Genomic DNA, 18,226 nt, shown 5'->3' with positions numbered 1-18,226 from the left:
TTTTGAACAGAGGTGTGACATCCAGAGTCTTGACAGTTGTCAAACGTTGGCCACTGTGCTGGGCCCTGTGGAGACACAGAGGTTAGTAAGATGGGTTGGGCTGGCCTCATGGAGTTTGCAGCTGGAGAGAAAGGACAGCAGGTCCTTGGCGTTTAGTGAGTGCTCACTGTGGTGTTGACTCTCTAGGCCGCCATAAAGCAGGGCGGTGTGTGCAAAGAGCTCTTGCTGGCACAGGTGCCGGGCCTAGGGGAGCTCTGAGGGGAAGGACGTGACTTGCCTGGAGATCAGGAAAAATCTTGGAAGAGATGACATTTGACCTGGCTCTTAAAGAGTAGGTAAGTTTTAGACATGGGGGTGTAAAGGATATTTTGGGCAAGCGAACAGCTTGAGCAAAGGCGCAGGGCCTGAGAAGTGCAGACTGCGGATGGGAATAGCTTCCAGACTCTCCCCACAGTAGTCCTGTCACTTCTAATCTCTGTCCCCCGGTCTGTCCTCCATCGCCACCAGAAAGTTCTTTAAAACAAACAAAACCAAAACCTCATCATGGTGTTATAATACCTACAACCCCCCAATGTGGTTTTATAGTATGCCCTTTGTCTAATGTCCAATTTATTCGTTTTTAGCAATTAAGATTTCCCTCAGTATTCCCACGGTATTCATACATCCAGGAAATCATGACGTCAGCAGCTCAGATTTCCCCAAACTTCGAGATATTGATTGCAAGCTGAATTAAGCTTTTCATAAGTCTAATATATAAAATTCTTTTCACATGCTTGCAACACTTTCAAATGAAACTGATCACTCACGTTTTATTAGAAGGATCACAAAGCTGACCTGTAAAGCAATAGTGCCTGTATCATGGATTTAAATTTGTTTCCTTATTATCTCTAACTGTGTTCCTATTATCCCTTATCGTGCTCTATTTGTTTTTGACTCGTACTTCTTGGTCTTCAGCTCACCTCAAGAGCCAGGGTTAACGTCTTGGCGGGTGGAGGTTGCAAATGCTGTGGCCCACTGGCCCGGAGTTGTAGCTGGGTCTTCCTGGGTGGTCCAGCTCTAGCCATAGGCCAGACTCTGTTTTATTGTTATACTTCTTCTCAGAACTATGTCCCCATTTTTACCCCAGAGACTGTCCACGTTTTTGGCGGTGCCCAATCAGATACGTTTTGATTGTGACTTCAACACTTTCTGTGAAATGTGACACTGTGTTGCCGAGTGTCCCATCTTTATCATCAACCTGATCTGTGTCCACTTTGAAACTTGTGAGTGGCGCCTGGTCTCTTTGCATTCCATTCAAAGCCTTCAGTGTGTTTGGTTCCCTGAAATGACAACTTTGTTTCTTCTCATCGGCCATGAAGACCTCATACTGCCGATGTCATCAGCAGCTCAGGTTTGGAGCCAAGAAGGATGACCATGAGCAGGAATGGGGCATCAAGAGGACTTAACTGGCTCTCAGAGAAAGGAGAAAGTTTCTGCATGAGACTGAGCAAATTGGGAGTAGAGATTCATGTGTATATGGCCAGCACTGTCCCATGCCTGGAGCATGGGAAGGATGTGGGTATGTTTTGCTGAGCGGCTGAGAGAACCAGGAGAGTGAGCTCCTCTGGGACGAGGAGGAGGATCCCTGCAGGTTGTGTTGTGCTCTGTGTTCTGCCGTTTCCTTCCCTTGGCTGTTCCAGGCCCCGGGAAGATTGTATGTTTGGTCCCTGCTGTCCTCTGGCCGGTGGAGGATCCCACTGAGGATCAATCATGATGCACTTTGACTTTGAACTTGTTAATTTTTACTTCATAATGGGGACTACAAATGTCAACAAAAAGGATCTTCTTTGACATGTCATGGATTTCCAGAAGCTTCCCTTCTGCTGATTCTATGTTTCTCTGGGGGAGTGGGAGCTTTTAAACATATTTTTTTTATAACCTCTTTAATATAAATAGACAACCCAGTGTGATGGGGGGAAATGTCTGGAGTGGGAGGTGTTAAATACACCTCCCACCCCTGTCTCTAGCATCCCAGCAGATCTCATGCTTTTTTGCCACAGGGAGCGTTGGGTTCCTGCGTTCGAACCCCAGGTAGAAGTAGGAGGGCTTTTCCTGGTGTGGAAGGTCAGTGTTGAGGATGAACAGGGGTTTCAGGATAGACAAAGCTGCCTCTGCTTGGATTGCACCCTTTGAAAATGGTTTTTGTCCGTGTTTATAGAGCTTGGATCCTTTGAGCTACCCATTTCTTCCCGCTCCTGGGCATCCTGGGCAGCCCTAGACGGAGGGCTCCTGCTCTGGTGTGTTCTACCCTGTCTCTGTGCTGTCCAGTCACTTTGCTCGTTATTCCATGAGAGGGCAGTAGGATGTCAAGAATGCCTCTCCTTGTCTCTCTCTCTCCCTCTCCCTCTCCCTCCTCTCCTCCCCTCTCCTGCCTTTAGTGTAAACCCATTTCTTGTCAATTATAGAATCAAAGGGGATGGATTCACGGACCAGACACTGAGAATGGGTGTGAGTGAGGACGGGAGGCAGCAGGGTGGGTGAGCAGGCAGCGTGTGGCCTGGTGGAGCTGGTGAGAACCCATCCTTGGATCAAAGGAGGGGGAGGGAGCTGGGCTTAGAAATCACAGGATGATGTCAGTGTGATTGGGAAGCGCTCACAACAGGCAGTGCAAAGAATTGAGACCAACTAAGTGGGAAGGAGACGTGGTGAATAACCTGACTGATGGCTGGCTTGGGGGGTTCCGCTCCCCCATCCTCCACTCTCTCCCTCCCAAGCCCGCCTTTGTGCTCTAGGAAGGAGGGAACTGCAGCGTTGGAGACCTCATAGCTTTGGAGGGGTATGTTAAATATTCATGAAATGCTCTTACAGGCACCACCTTCCTCATGCAGATGACAAGGTTGTTTTTAAAAAGGCAGCAGATATTTGCCTTGAGATACTCAGGGGCCCGGGGCTGTGACAGGAGGAGGCAGAAGGAGTCTGAGCATGGATGAGCGGAGAGCAAAGTGGTGCCGAGGGTGCAGCCCCCGCCCTGGCCTGTGTCCCCACACCCAGAACACCGAAGCAGGAGGCGGTACACCAGGGCCTGCAGTGTGCATCCTGGGCAGGCCTTGGCTTGCGCTGTGATGAGGAGCAGGGCCAAGTGAAGGGAGAGGGGTATGGAGTCGGATGCATTTTCCCCGATACTCTCAGTCAGGCACTGTGGGCCATCTGCAATAAATGTCTAGTCTCCCTCTGTTGTCCCAACCCGCAGGACCTACCTCTGGCTGTTGAGTTGTTGCACTTTGTTGACAGGGGCTCAGAGAAGGCAAACTCCTTTATAGTAGCCCTATTTTAATATCTTAATGTTTAGGTAGACAGAATAGGATAAGCTCCATCATGGGAAAATCTTCTTTTGAAGAATTTGAGCTTGAGAATGGCAGAGTTGGCCTAACATTCTTGTCGCCTGACTGCTTTCTCTCATGCCTAAGAATGGGAGTCTCTTCTGCATCTGCTGTCCTCTGACTTTTGAAAGGTTACTTGTTTTTCCCTCATCTTGAATATTCACAGTTAACATTTGTTTAGCATTTTCCATTTAATAAGCACTGTGACAAATAGTCTAATCCCTTTGTAACCTTGTGAAATGAATAGTTCATCTCCATTTTACAAAGTCGGAGCTCCTAGGCCCACGTGACACACTCATTTTAAAAAATTCAATCAACAAGTGTTTGCTGTGCACTTATGTGCCAGAAACTAGGCACTGAGGATGGCAGGGAGCTGACCTGGTGAGGGAAACAGAGGGGAAATCCGCAGTGATGTTACAGTAGTCGTTGTGGCGGGACCGGAAGGCTCATCTCAGGACAGCTGCCCTGGGGGTCAGGGAGGGCTTCCTGGAAGATGTGATACTGTGAGGGCCAGTGGGAGTTTGTCCAGGTAGATCGTGTGTGTGTGTGTGTGTGTGTGTGTGTGTGTGTGTGTGTGTGTGTGTGTGTGTGTAGAATATGCATGGCATCTCAGGAGCAAGGGGCAGTCTCCCTGGAGCTGGGCCCTGGCAGGCGGCTCTTGAACACTGGAGGGCCCCTCAACAACCTTGGGGGGGGTGCCTGCGGATACAAGCAGTGATTTTATGCTGTGCTGTGCAGTGTGTATTGGTGGAAGAGGAGGCAGACTGGGGAACCCGGACCTTCCTGGTCGCCCTCTGAGGTTCTTCCCTCAGCAGGCCCTCGAGTGAGGCTGGAGGAGCAATTTGGTGGGGCTCAGAGTGACTGTTGGCTAAATAAAGTGAAATAAGGAAAAAATAAATAAAAGAACATGCACGGCCAGGTAGTGAAATGGCACCAGGTTCATCCACAGGCGGGAGGATGCATGCAGGCTGTGGCTGCCCGTGACCCTTGTGAAGCAGGCAGGGCTGGGCGGGAAAAGCTCTGGGCCATGTGAGGAGATGTGGACTTTATCTTGAAGGCCATGGGTGCTGTTGGTGGTCTGACCCTCCTTTGTCCCCTAATGCAAGGTCTGTTGCTCTTTTCTCTTCATGAGATGAGCACGACCTGGGTGGTTTGGCTCTGCCAGAAACCCCTCAGTCACCCTGAGACACTCCCACCCCCTGGGGGCCCGTGGAGCCCCTCAGACTGGGTACTGCACTCCAGTTGTGTGCTGGCCACTGTCGCAGGGATTGGGATGAGTAGGCCTGGCCTTACTTTGTTCCTCCTGCTCTTGAGGAGGAGGGGCTCACCTCCCCACTTTCTCTTAGCCCAGTGGTCGCAGTGGATTTCTCCCAAAGCCACAGGCTACGGATGTTGGGAAGATGGGCAGCACTTGAGGGTACCCTGCCTTCGAGCTACCAAGGCATGAGGGAAGCCTCCCCTTCTCTCTTTCACTGTCTGCTTTTCTCCCTGGGACAGGACAGGGGCTGGGGACAGTATCACCACTGTGTCCCGTGCCCTTTGCTTTGGACAGCAAAGGCTCGTAACCAGGGCTACCTGGGACATTTCATTCTTCTCCATACTCAGAGCAGGATCTATGTCTTGTTCCTGTATGGGTCCCCAGAGCAGTGCTTGGCACATAGAAGGCACCCAGGGAATGACCACCTGTGTCTCACAGTAAAACGTTAGTGGCATATTTATGGGACACTTAGGGTCTGCCAGGCACTGTTCTCCATTCTCTAGCTCACTTAGTGTTAACTCATTTAATCTTCCTCCAGACCCAGTAAGATAGGTCCTCCTGTGTCCCCATATTTTAGAGGAAGAAACTGAGGCACAGAGAAGTTAAATAATGGGCCTCAGGTCCCTGTAAGGGTGGGGATTTGAACCTAAGTAGTCTGTCTCTGAAGCTGAGCTCTGAACTGCTCTGCTTTCCTGCCTCTCTTCACCATCCTTGGAAAGTTTGGGTTGGCTGGTCAGTAGGCGGATGGGCGCGTCTTCGGGTTCAGTAGATCCTTTAACAGGCAGCGTGGATGAATGCCATGTTCAGAGTGTCTGCGGGGACCTCTGGACTCTAGTCACCAGGCTCCTTGTGTGAGGCTCCAGGGTGAGGAACCTGGAAGTGTCAAAAGTCCCTGCTCAGAAGTCATTCACACCGGCAGCCCAAGTGATGTTTTCTGGAAGGAAGGCTTCTCTGAGCCCAGGAGAGAGCGCTGGCTGTATTTCAAGGAAGGGGTTTCTTTTGTTACTTTGGCTGGCTTTCAAGGTTTTTCTAGTCTTTAAAGTGGGGTTTGTGCGTGAGAACCAGGCAGCTGGACAGGGTGCTCCTATTGAGAGACCCTGCCTAGGGGACTCTAGTGATAACAGCCTCAAGGTGTGGCACCTTTGATCCAGCCTAGCTCATGCCAGGTCCATGCTTGTCCACAGAGAACAACGGGCCTGAGAGCAGGACCATTTCTGGCAGATGTGGGACTCTGCGGTGCAGGCCAAGACCTTCTCCGAACCAGGCGGAGGCCTGAGGCTTTGCCCCTTTCAGCCACCCCCATCCCGCTCCCCTGTCACAGGTCAGACCTGTGTTCTGAAGGTCTCCCAACCCCTTTATCCTTCATAGCCATTTTCCCCGGTAAATCTTGTCTTGGCTTCTGCTTTCCAGAGCATGCAGTGGAGAGGGTGACTTGTGCAGGGGAGGCTTTAGGGGAAGAAGCCACCCTCATCACTACTGATGAAGGACATTCTCCTTCTGTTTTTTTCCCTGCTGCCTTTTAAAAATGTAAAAAATAGAAATTTTAGATTTTGGTACTTTTATGTGATTTTCCATCATCATCATCGTAAATACATACTGATTTTCTAAAAAGTGAACACTGACTTCCGAGTCTGCAATCCTATGATTTGGCTACTGGGGCTGGAATGAGACATTTATTCCTTGAGAACATGGTAAGCGGTGATGGAGTTCAGTGCACTGGTTTCCACGCCTGTCAGTGGACGGGGCTGGTTGGGTGTCTGTAAATCACCACAGACGTTTAGATTTGGTAGATCTGGAGAGGAACAAGGAATCTGGGTTTTAAATAGCTGTTGGGGTGTTTGATAACCACTGGTGTCAGAGCTGGAGTGCTGGCCCTTACAAGTCAAGGAATGACAGTTCCATCTTGTTCCAAGTCTCTGAAATTATTTTATTAATTCTTGATGCCTCCTTGTCCAACATGGTCTGCTGCTGCCTAGGAGTCTCCGAGAACAAGCCAGCCAGAAGAGAGGAAGGATGCTTCTCTGGATTCCGATGCTGCAGGGCCCCCCACTCCTGGCAAGCTCCTCAGCCAGGGTGCAGACAGCAGTCTGAGCAGCGCTGATGGCAAAGGGCAGCAGGGTAGAGGGGTGAGTGCTTGGCTCCTGGAAAAAGAAACGGATGAGAAGAGTGATCCTGGGATGTCCAGGAACGGGGTGGACCCTGAGGGCAGTCAGCCTGCCAAAGCCAACGAAAAGGAGGCACCAGAGGACCCAGCGGATGCAGGAGAGGGGGGTCCCAGGAAGGGAGAGGCCGAGGCAGCGGAGGAGGCTTCCGACCCCAAAGAGAGCAGATCAGACCGGAGCAAGGTAAGTCCCCCTGTGCCTCAGGACTTGCTGCTCCCTCCCTGTGCTGCTCTCTGAAGCCCCGTGGGGGATCCCTGTCCCCACAGCTTCATTTGCAGGCCCTGCAGTGGGCTGGCACCAGCAGCCAGAACCCTTCATGGTGACACATCTGCCCAGACCCAGCAGGCAGACAGAGCCTGACTGAAACTCCAAACCTGCTGGCATTAGCAACTCAGTAGAAATTTGCCTTTCCATTGGCACCCTCCTGGGACATTCGTGTTCTTCTGTTGTACCTACTTTCTCTTCCTGCCTCCCTGCTCCTACTTCTTGACACCAGCCAGTCAAGATTGCTGTAGTCTGCGTTTCTGCAGAGCTTCTGTAGAGAGGGGATGACACTGAGGGGGTGAGGACCATGGGAGTGCTTGGCCCCAGCTGCGGTCACTTAGGTTACCAGAAGACTCCTCTGATGGCATGGGAGTCTTGCTTTGACAAGACCGGGCCAGTGACCCAAATGCCCACAAGTACTTCCCAGTGCCTTTTGCATTTTCAGTTTTCCGTCCCTTAGTCCTGCTCCTCTTCCAGGTAGATGGTGAGGAAGTTCATTTAAAGAGCTTTAAGCAGCTTCCTGGGAAAGATACTCTCATTCTGTTCTTTGGGACAGCATGAACCTTCCCTACTGCCAGTTTCCTAACTGTCTCCCCTCCACTTCACTTGGCTCTCCTTACATGTGAAAATCCTTGTTGACCTCAGTCAGAGTGTGGGCTCAGCTGGGCTGTTCAGCCCCAGTGAGGTGGGGGCTGGTGCATGTGTCCAGAAGGAAGGGGAGGGTCCACGGCCCTCTTTCAGGTTTTCCAGAAGAGGTAGACTTTGGTGAGGGCTCAGCCCCGTGTTGGCACCATGGCCCGAACAGCGTTCCCTGGGTGGTGATCCCCACGCTCATGCTCTGGGTAACTTCTCGGTGGGTCTGTTTCCCCCAGGAGTCGGAGGTTAGTGAACACGTGAAGGAGCTGCAGCTCTCGGACTCCACCGATTCTGACCCCAAGTCCCTCCTGGGCCTGGTGAGTCTGAGGTGGGGGCAGCAGAGTGGGGTGAAGAGCGTGGATTTGTCCGTCCCTGTGGTTCATTTGCCTGGCATCACACAGCTTGAAGTGGGGATGTTAGAATTCAGACTTGGGTCTTGTGTCACTCTCGTTTCTCCACTCATCAGCTAAGAGTAACACACTGCCTCCTCCATAGGTGTCTTGTGAGAAGAAGGTGAGGCAGAGAATATAAAACGTTAGCACGTAGACTCAGGTGACTGAGCGATCGTTACTCTTGTGTCTGCGGGGTGAGTTGTCTGGGAGATATATGATCTAGAGCCTCTGGACTGTAGCAGAAACCTTACATGAATCTAGGAGGTTAGAGACCAGGGTGTGTGTGTGTGTGTGTGTGTGTGTGTGTGTGTGTGTGTGTGATCACCAAGCAATGGCAAGGACCAGTCCTCAGACCAGGGTGTGTGTGTGTGTGTGTGTGTGTGTGTGTGTGTGTGTGTGTGTGTGATCACCAAGCAATGGCAAGGACCAGTCCTCAGGCTGTAGCTAGGAGGGATGCTGGGGTTACATTTCCAAAGAGAAGACATTGTCCTGGAATGTCAGCATGGATGGATGGTCGTTCTTTCCCAGGCCTTCCACCCAGCCTGCTGTCTCCTGGCTTCATTTGCCAGGTCTGTATCTATGGGGAGTAGTTGAGGGTGTTTTTTGGCAGAACACCACCTCTGGAAACCATGCTCCATCTGTTTGGAGGAGGCAGATCAAAGGGAAGGGATTAGCGGGAGAGGGTCAGGGATGAACAGTAATGATAGGAGGGGGTGCGGAGGAATTAGGAGGCTGTGTGCTCTAGCCCCTCACTGAGCCATGGGCTTAGGAGGCAGATGGCAGCTACATTAAGTGGAGTAGAACTCAAACTGAAAGGAAAATGTCACCAAAAAAACCCCACAAAAAACAAAACAAACCCACAAGCTAGGAAGGGCAGGCGAAAATTCATTGTTGGCAAAAACCATCATGAAGAATAGCCATGTCCTAGGACTCTTGGAAGGAAGGGCTCCGTCTCCCCTAAGGGAGTCCCCGTGTGGAGAAGTGTGTCTATCAGCGTTTTTCTTCTCTACAGGAGTGGGTGGAGGAAGCCACGGGACCGCAGGACCAGACCTAGGCCTGGGCCTCCTGCCATTTGTCAGGGCTGATGACAGAACTGTCCCTATTAGCACGCTGTCAGGTAGCAATCCTTCACTTAGCCCCGCAGGCCTCTTAGGCTCGGAGGGGGCAGGATCAGGGTCCTGTGGCAGCCAGAGGGCAGCAGGGAGCTGGCACTGGTGTGAGCATTTGCTGTCTGTCCCCAAGAGAAGCCTGCAGAGGGAGCTCCACTAATTAATCCCAGAGGGATTGTCCAGAGGGGGGCCCTGGGGAAGGGGAAGAGAGCAAGCGGTGAACAGCCCACTGTGCCTCGCTTCCAAGCCTGCTGGGCACTTTGACCTCCCTCCTGGCACCCTGTTTGGGCACCAGGAGGGCGAGACAGCTGGAAAGTGACATGCTTGCAGCGTGTGTCCTGCAGAGAGCTTGGGCTTTGGCGTCAGCCCAGGACATATCTGACCCACCAGCCCCATTACTACTGAGTTGTGTGACCTTGGGCAAATTCCGTGTGCTCTCAGACCTGCTTCCCCGTGAGAAGCCGTAAGAATCAGTCTCATGGGCTTATTTTTTCCCCCATGGTTTTATTATGAAAAATTTCAGACATACAGAAAAATTAAAAGGATTTTTGAGTGAATACATACATCCTTACCACTTAAGAGTCTACAGTGAACATTATACTTGCTGTATCACGTACCTTTCTGGACTACTCATAGTGTTATTTTGAAGATGAGAATAACTAGTAGATGTGGAAATGTTTTGCACAGTGCCTGGCCCGCAGTAGGCACCTTTCTGGAAGGCGGGGAGGCAGAGGAGAGGCCCTGGTGGACGCTGTGATGGGGGCAGCATTGACCTCCCCCTCCACTGTCTCTAGGACTTTGGTTTTCGCAGTCGGATCTCGGAGCACCTGCTGGATGTTGACGTGCTTTCCCCAGTCCTGGATGGAGCCCGCTGGGAGGTGAGTCTCTCTGGGTGGCAGATAAGCCCCAGCAGAACACTGCCCATCCCAGGGTGCATTTCTGGAAGCTCCCTCCCTTCTGATTCAATAGGGCCTGGCCCCGACTGTGCCTGCGATGGGCTGCCATCATTCCTGCTCTTTGCTGCTAAGAATGAAGGCATCCTCCCTCCCCGCCCCCCCCCCCACCCCGCAACATACATCTATGTGTCCATCCGGAATGAAGGCATCCTCCCTCCCCGCCCCCCCACCCCGCAACATACATCTATGTGTCCATCCGTTTATTTAGCAACTGAGGGTTGACCACTTGCTCATGTGCAAAATACATGACTGTGGATTTCAAGGCATTTTACGACCTGGCCCATTCAGTCCCTGCAGGCTCCCCCTCAGCCCACCTGCCACACACCAGCCGCGCCCACCACTCACCGTTCCCGGGGCATACCACCCACTTCCTTCACTGCTCCACCTGCCCTGCTGCTTCCCCTTTTGTCCTAAGCTCTTTCTCGGTCTTGGAGGCCCACCTCTGATGTCACCTCCTCCAGGCAGGATGAATCCTTCCGTCCCTTGGCTCCCCGTAGTGCTGCTGCTTCTGTTTTATGGTTCTTGGGTCTGTCTCCCTCCTAGATGTAAGCTCTCTGTGGGGACATCTGGCCCCCAGAAAGGTACAAAGATGACTCAGACACAGATCTTGTCCTTACGGAGCCTTGGCTTCCTACGAAGCCAAGAAGGTCATCCTTTCAGACTCAGGGCTCCATTCCCCCATTTTTATTACGATCGCCCTACTTTGTTACCTATTTTACATTTTAGTTTGTTACATAGATTGGCCTGTGTGTTTTTTTATTGTTTTCCTTGAAAGTGAGACAGGGTGTTCTCTGCTGAGCTTGGTGTGATTTGTAGGGGGAGACAGTGGTGAGTTGAACACTGGAAGGGGGGCGGGTAGGGGCGGCCGTTAGCTGCAGGCTCTGCCCAGGCTGATGCCATGAGAACTGGCAGCCTTGGCAGGAAGCCTTCTGCTGCAGGCACTGGGAGGTACTCCCAGGCAGCATTTCTATTTTTTAATGGAATTTGGGGGAGTTGGCTTTTAGTTCAGGCCTTGCCCTTCCTCGCCCATCCAGATGGTACCGTTGGCCCCAGCTGCCGGGGCTCCGGCTGCCAGTGGAGAGGCGTGGGAGGCTGTGGGTACAGGCTGGGGACACGGCCATAGGCCAGCCCGGCCAGAACCCCAAGGGTGAAGAGGGAGTCTCCTGCCCTACCTCTCCCGTTAACCCTGATGTCCCAGAACAGACCGGGCTCCTGTCAGCGTGACAGAGGGAGCGTGGGTCCTCGGATGGGCACTAGCCCTGGTAGAGCTGGGTTTTTGTGCCTTAGGCTGGGGAGAGGGGAGGAGCAGGAACAGGGGGGCTGGCATTTGTGGGACGCCTTCTCTGGGCCAGGAGTCAGGCTTTATGTACATGAGCTAACATAATCCTCACCACGAGCCCTGTGAGCTGCGGGTTACTGTCCCATATTATAGTGGAGGAGGCAGACTCCCCAGCTAGAAAGTGATAGAGCAAGAGCTCGAGTCTAGGCCGATGACACTGCCATCCCCCTGAGGCCCCACCCCTGCAGGAAATATTTGAACTTCTCAACAATAGCCCTCTTTTTCACCGGCTTGCTAGATTTGCCTAGACACCCAAGCTTTAAAATGAGATTTTTGGGGGGCGGGGCACCTGGGTGGCTCAGTTGGTTAAGTGTCTGACTCTTGATTTTGGCTCAGGTCATGATCTCAGGGTTGTGAGATCGAGCCCTGTGTTGGGATTCACGCTGTGTGTGGAGTCTGCTTGAGAGTCTCTCTCTCCCTTTGTGCCCCGCCCCCCCACCACCCTGCCATGAGATTTTGTTTTTTTGGGTTGTGGTTTTTTTTGGATACATGGTGTAATCAGTCCCTGACCGGGAAGGGGGCATCGTTGGCTACTGATGGGACCTGGGTACTTTGGGGGGTCCCAAAGTGAAGCAGTGGAGCACCCTATCTTCCTCCCTTCGGGTGCCCAGAGGGTATCCTTTCTGTCTGGAATATAGCGCTCTCTCCTTTCACCACGTCCCCATCTCTCCAGGGTCCTTCCTCTTCCACGTGCTTGACTGCTGCCTTAGTCACTTCTGCCCATCATCGCAGTGTCCCTGTCCATCACTGGTGCTGCAGGGCTGGGCCTCTGTGGATTTGCAGGTTCACAGATGTCTCAGCTTTCTCTTTGCAACTGCCAGTGAAGGCTTCCGATGACAGGAGGCAGGATTTTCTTTTTTGTATGTTTTCTCCTTTAGCCTCTGGCTTCTGGCTCTGCAGGCAGTGGCTTTGGCCTCTGGCTCTTCCTCCCTAGGCCAGCCAGGCCAGCCCTGGCAGCAGCTGCGAGCCTGGGGGCTTAGCCAAAGCCCTAGGGGGGCCCATGATACAGTAGAGGGGCCTTCTCTTCTGTGTCCCGAGTGGTCATCCTACTCAAGAGCCACCTCTCAGTGCTTCCTCCTAGGTGCAAGAATTGGTTGGAGAATTAAGGCACCCAAATGCCGACCTCTCCAATACGCACTTTCCCCTGCTCCTTGCCTACAGGCCCAGAGGCTGGGAAGAGAAGACAAGGATGGCAGCCAGTCCGGCCAAGATGAGCTGCAGAGCAAGCAGTCCAGAGGCTCGGAGAGGTACAGTACGTGGGAGGCCGCCCTCAGGGACCTTGGGGACGGGGTGAATTGGGCAGAATGCCTGGCTCAGCGCGCTCCCGCCTGAAGGCAGATGGTGAGCTGACCGGATAGCCTCGCAGAGTCTGTGTGCGTGCGCTCACGCCTGTACACTCGCATGCCCTCAGATTCTGCACCGAGACAGGAGTGTGGGTACATTGGGTGGGACTTTGTGCGGCGCTGTGGGCCAGGGCTGGAGGACCTGGCTGGAGGGTCCGTACCGCAGCTCGGAACTGTTGCCCTGCCACATCAGAAATGGCTGCAGCCAATTGTGTGTGTGCACGTGCGAGAGACACACAGACAAACCGGGAGGGAGAGCGGAGAGACTGGGAGAGAGAGACAGGGCCTTCCAGCTTCTGAGGCTGGAGCCACAGTGAGAGGAGAACTACCACCCTGGACGAGGAAGTGGGGCAGTCGCTCTGCCTTTTGAGCCTGGAGGAGCTAGCAGCCTTCCTACGAGCTGCAAGCTACAGCTTCGTGCATTTTCTGTAGTCTGACCATTCCAGTCTGGCTTCTCTCTTTCTCCCTATTTTCTGCTCAGTTCTTCCATCCCCGCCTGGCCTCAGTGATGGTGAGCGCTGGGAGCGGACACAACCGTGAGACGGCCCAGCTCTCACCCCGGGACGGGCAGATGCAGCGCAGGGACCCGGGAGGGCAAAGGGAGAGCTCAGTGGGGAGGTTCCCTTTCCTGCTTTTCTGGCCGCTTTGCCCTCCGTGGCTCTCCGTGGACGTAGGGCCGGGGCTGGGGCCCTGTCTGGGAGGAGGAATGGACCCAGATCCACATACCACACTCTCTAGTTCTCTCCCTGCTCTTCAAACAGTAGGCCTTACTCCGCTGCTCTGGCTGGTCTGACCAGGTTGTCTCCTCCACTTGTGCCTGGGAGGTGGCATCAGAGTCCCCTTCACAGCCAGGCCACCGAAGAAGGGCCTCCGCAGGCCTCTGAGGGGCAGCCCAGGCAGGAGCAGGCAGAGGAGCCTGGGGAGGACTCTGTAGTCAGCCACGTCCCGCCACCCGGTTCCCTGCGGAGGTAAGGGGGAGCTGGTAGCCCTTCCAGGCGTGTAGTTGTGGGTGCAGAGGCTCAGAGTGGCTGCTGGGGGTGCCTGGAGAGGTGGGGAGCTGGGGTGGGTTTGCAGGTTTCCACTGAGTGCCCCATGTGAGCTGGGGAATGAGGAAACCTGCTTCTTCTTAGTTCTTAGTCTACAGCTAAAATTGGGGTGCACCATCTGATTAGGGGAGCCTAGAAACTCTTGAACAAGGAAGCATCTCTTGTGACCCAGCTGTCTTCCTGCTAGGGGCTCGGGCAAGACTGTCTCCCACCTGGGCTGTGCTGTCCGGTGGGGGGGGGGGGGATGGCATTTGCCCCAGTCCCCACCTGCCCATGCTCCCCACCCCCTAGCAGTCATCCCACTTCTAGTCCTACACCAAACCGAAGGAGAGCCCCATTGTGTGCGGGGCCCCTGGGGAGGGAGCTGCAGAATCCTAGGCTTCCCCGAGGCTAGCCTCGGGGACCTTTGTGCCCCAGCCTGGCCCAGAGCCTGGCTTGCATCTGCTCGTTCTTCTGTTCCCTTGGTGAGAGGAAGATGCTGGTGTCAGAGCCCATTCAGTCGGAATGAGTCACTGGGGGAAGCCGAGCAGCAGCAATGTTCAGTGTTCGGTCCACAGCGTCCACTGACTACCTGCCGTGTGCAGAGCTTCTCCTTGGGCGCCGTAACCCTTCCGCAGCCCACATGGACGTGTCTGTGGCCTTCAGTGTAAATAGCCCGGGAAGAGGTGGGGGGTGGGGGGCAGAGTGAGGCCCGAGATAGGGACACTTAGTTGGGGCTGATGTCCCTTGTCCTCAGGGTTCTCTGACCCTGAATGGGTGCATCTAGAGCCTCTTGCCTTCCCACCAACTTTAACACAGTTGCTTCCTTATTGCTATCAAGGGAGGAGACCCCAGACCCACCTGCCGCCCACGAGAGGGGCAAGGAGCAGCGCTCCCAGGCCACGGAGCTGGGCCTTGGGCAGGAAGAGGCCAAGGAGCCCGAGGAGAAGGTGGCAGCCGGCCCTGCCCCGCCAGTCTCTCCAGAGGCGTAAGGGCCAGTGTTAACGTCTGTCCCCGTCCTCCCTTGTGTGTGCTTTGCTTTAGTGCCCACCACTCCTGGGTGGTAGGGAGGGGGTGGAGTCGGGGGAGACTGCGTGTGCCCTTTGTTCTGTGTGCCGCTCTGAGATCCCCAGGCAGCTGTGAATGAAGGTGGACGTGAGGGCTAGCAGAAACCCAGTAAATCCTGTTTTCCCCTCTACCAAGCACTGGTTTTTGCCCTTTTTTTTTTTTTTAATATTTTATTTATTCATTTGAGACACAGAGATACAGAAAGAGAGAGAGAGAGCATGAGCAGGGAGAGAGGCAGAGGGAGAGGGAGAAGCAGGCTTCCTGCTGAGCCAGGAGCCCGATGTGGGGCTCGATCCCAGGACCCTGGGACCATGACCCGAGCCGAAGGCAGACGCTTAACCATCTGAGCCACCCAGGCGCCCTGGTTTTCGCTTTCTTAGCAACATTTTATTGAGGTATTTACATGAAAGTACATAAATCTGAACTGTACAAATCAATGCACGCCTACATGCAGATCAGAGGTAGAACATTTCCGTCCCTTCAGAAAGTTTCCTCGCGCCCCTTTCCTCCCCGTGCACTGCCCCAGGTCACCACGCTTCTGGCTTCTGTCCCCTAGGTTCACCTTTCCAGTTCTCCAGCCTGACGTAAATGGAATTATACCGTATCCAGATATGCGTTTTGGGCCTGGGTCCAAGGCTCACCTCCGTTGTTACCCGTGCCCCTCTGAAACTTAGAGACCATTGAGCTTTCCTCCTCCCATTGTCTCCTTCCCCTCTACTGCTTTCACAGATGAGGAGACGGAGGCTCGCAGTGAAGGGATTTGCCCAACATCACATCGCTGGTGGCTTGTCTAACCGGGACGAGGCTCTGGTCGCTGGAGCCCTCGACTTCCTACTCAGTGTGCGGCCCGTGGTCCTTCTCTCTGCGTGGAGAGACAGGAGCCAGGGTTATGGGTTTGTTGGCGTCTGTGAATCGAGCGCCACAAAAGGATTAGGAATCGGAGCTGACTGTTGAGTAGGGACAGGCTTGCGCCCCAGTTACTCACAGCTGGCAGGGTCGTGAGCTCCTTACTCTTGTCCTCACCGCCACACTGCACAGTGATGCGGGGAAGGGGCAGCCCCGCGTTTCAGGCGGCGACAGCTCTGACACTGGGGAGTGACAGGGCTTTTCCAAGTCTCTTTGGTGGCTGTGGACATTGGGGCAGGGTCCTTTCTATGAGGGCAGGAGACAGGACTCTCTGGGCAGAGGGCAGAGGGCATCTTCCTGGCAGCTCGGGGATGGAAGCTGGGCGGCGAGGCCCCTCCCGAGCTGTCTGGGCTGATGAGATGCGCCCCCTTACTTTGTGTTTCTTCTCCCAAACCGGTGAGGCCGCCCCGGCTGGGTCGCAGAGACCCATTCCTCCACCACACAGATTCACTTTACTAGCACGCTTAGGGAATGTCTTCTGTTCCTTTCCTGAGTCTTTTCAGGCCCCATAACTTCCCTGTTACTCGTCTTCACAGTTACGTTTCTGTGTGTTGTGAGGAGTAGCTCTGTGTCTGGGTCTCATTTGTACCCGTGGGATTTTAATTTATGGAGGTGACTGACAACACAGGGCAATGCCATTAAGGAAGAATTTATTACTTACGTTTCCAGAGAGAAGAGGGCGTGCCACGCCATGCTAGGCCTCAAGGGGAAGGAGCAGGCTGTTTCAGGAGGCAGAAGAGGCGAGCCAGAGCCTTTATTGGGGTTTCCATGGGAAGGAATGGGTGAGGCAGGGTAAGTACCTTGAGTGAGTGTGGGATTGGATAGTTTGAACAATGTTAGTTAGGGCTTTGGGCTATGGGGGTGGCCCGCCAGTTGCCTGGTTCCTGGCAGACCCTGCGACCCTGCGACCCTGCGACCCTGCGTGATTTGTGATTTGGCGGTGAGTTCTGGAAGGAGGTGCTTCCGTTGTGGCACCCTGGGCGATTGGTTGGTTTGCATATGAAAGACACATTCCCTGCCGTCTGTAAGAGCCGGCTAGTCCTGGGACCCGCAGTCTCTCCTCTCCCAGCAAACTTACACAGATATCAAAATACATCATAAAATAACAAAAAACCAAAACCATGATTCATGGAGTCCGTCGCCTTTCACAGATGTTGTCAAGCTGGATCAGAAGGAGTTAGGGGCAGAGGGCGGGCCAGCAAGCAGCCGTCCCTGTGTGCGCTCTGTGGCCTGAGGGCCTGGGTCCAAGAGTCAGGGGTGGCCTCCCCTTGGTGATCCCGGCGCCTCTCATGAGGTGTTTGTAGAAAGGGGGTAAACGAATTCAAACCACTGGGCTGCACGTGAAAGGGACGGGATCTCTTTAATTGCAATGTTAGTGGTGGTGCAGCCAGTCGAGAATGTCCTGGGCACCACCGCCTCCTCCCTCCCCACCGCCTGCCCTCCCCACTCCTTCCCTGCCTTGGGGGCCAGCCTGAAATGTTGATGCCCCTACAGAGCGTCCTCTTGGCCGCTGCCTATTGGAAACTGGGTCTCTCTGATGCTGACACCTGAGGAGTGTCCTCGAAATCAGACCCGCCTCTTCCTCTGGAGGCTTCATCTTCCCTGTTGTCTCCTCAATCAGTCGGACCAAGGCAGGGTGTTAGGGACGCTTAGAGCTCTAAAATGGGGACACGGGGAAGAGCCTGCTGGAAACCAGCCCCCCTCGCCTGGGTGCTCGCCCGTGCGCGTCGCCTGGGCGCACGCTGCTGCGCCGTCTGAGGCCCCATCTCTCCGCAGCATCTGTCCCTCGGGCTCCACTCAGCTATACAGCCCACAGGGGAGACAGACATTCAGAGGTACCATCTCAGGGAAAAAAAAAGATGTTTTCAGCCAAGGCTGGAAATGAGTTGGAGGGTTGATGAGGCGGAGAACTGTGGGGGGAGTTTCTCTCGGAGAGCGGGACTCTCAGAGGAGGTGGTGACCGCGTCTCTTAGATCCGCATCAGTTGGGCTGTGTCAGGGGACCTGGAGGAGAGCCGGGAACGGGAAGGGGGGTGGAGATGGAGTTGAGAGCAGAAGAGAACTGAAGGCCTGGCCCAAGGCTGTTTCTGGTCTGAGTTAACCATTTTAGGAAAGGGGGAAGGAAAGATCTTAGTGGTATTTCGGAGACGTCAGGAGCCTTTTATGTCTTCCTTCTCTCTCTGGTCTCAAGGGGCCCAGACGGAATTCCAAAGCCCTTGTTTTCTTTGCTCTTCTAGTCTGATCCCGGCCGCCGCCTTCCACCTGCTGCAGTGAGGGGAAAGGGGGTCCTGCGTCCCCTCTTCCACTCTTGCGCCAGTGCTCCGTGGTGTGGACCGTGCCCATGCTGCTGAGGCTGACGGGGCCAGCATGCCTGGCCTGCCGCGCCTGCGCACCGGTGGGGAAGGGTGGT

General features: G+C 54.1%; 1 protein-coding gene across 6 annotated transcripts in view; it reads left to right on the top strand.

The window, feature by feature from the left end:
* CEP164 (centrosomal protein 164) overlaps positions 1-18,226 on the top strand; it is a 61,297-nt gene that overhangs the window by 27,294 nt on the left and 15,777 nt on the right. For 4 of the 6 annotated variants that reach the window (XM_088018060.1, XM_088018062.1, XM_088018061.1 and 1 more), the window contains exons 8-14: positions 6,594-6,962; positions 7,916-7,996; positions 9,975-10,058; positions 12,637-12,722; positions 13,580-13,786; positions 14,685-14,831; positions 16,487-16,609. In XM_088018060.1, the coding sequence (XP_087874186.1) occupies positions 6,594-6,962; positions 7,916-7,996; positions 9,975-10,058; positions 12,637-12,722; positions 13,580-13,786; positions 14,685-14,831; positions 16,487-16,609 (1,097 nt within the window). The remainder of the gene's footprint in view (positions 1-6,593; positions 6,963-7,915; positions 7,997-9,974; positions 10,059-12,636; positions 12,723-13,579; positions 13,787-14,684; positions 14,832-16,486; positions 16,610-18,226) is intronic. The other 2 variants (XM_028105930.2, XM_088018059.1) reach the window with 2 other exon arrangements.

This window comes from Eumetopias jubatus, unplaced genomic scaffold, assembly GCF_037043125.1.
Source record: "Eumetopias jubatus isolate StellerSeaLion01/CBP00866 unplaced genomic scaffold, mEumJub1_p1.0 scaffold_13, whole genome shotgun sequence".
Classification (NCBI taxonomy): Eukaryota; Metazoa; Chordata; class Mammalia; order Carnivora; family Otariidae; genus Eumetopias; species Eumetopias jubatus.
The sequence above is the reverse complement of the archived record's forward strand: the minus strand, read 5'-3'. Positions and strand labels throughout refer to the sequence as shown.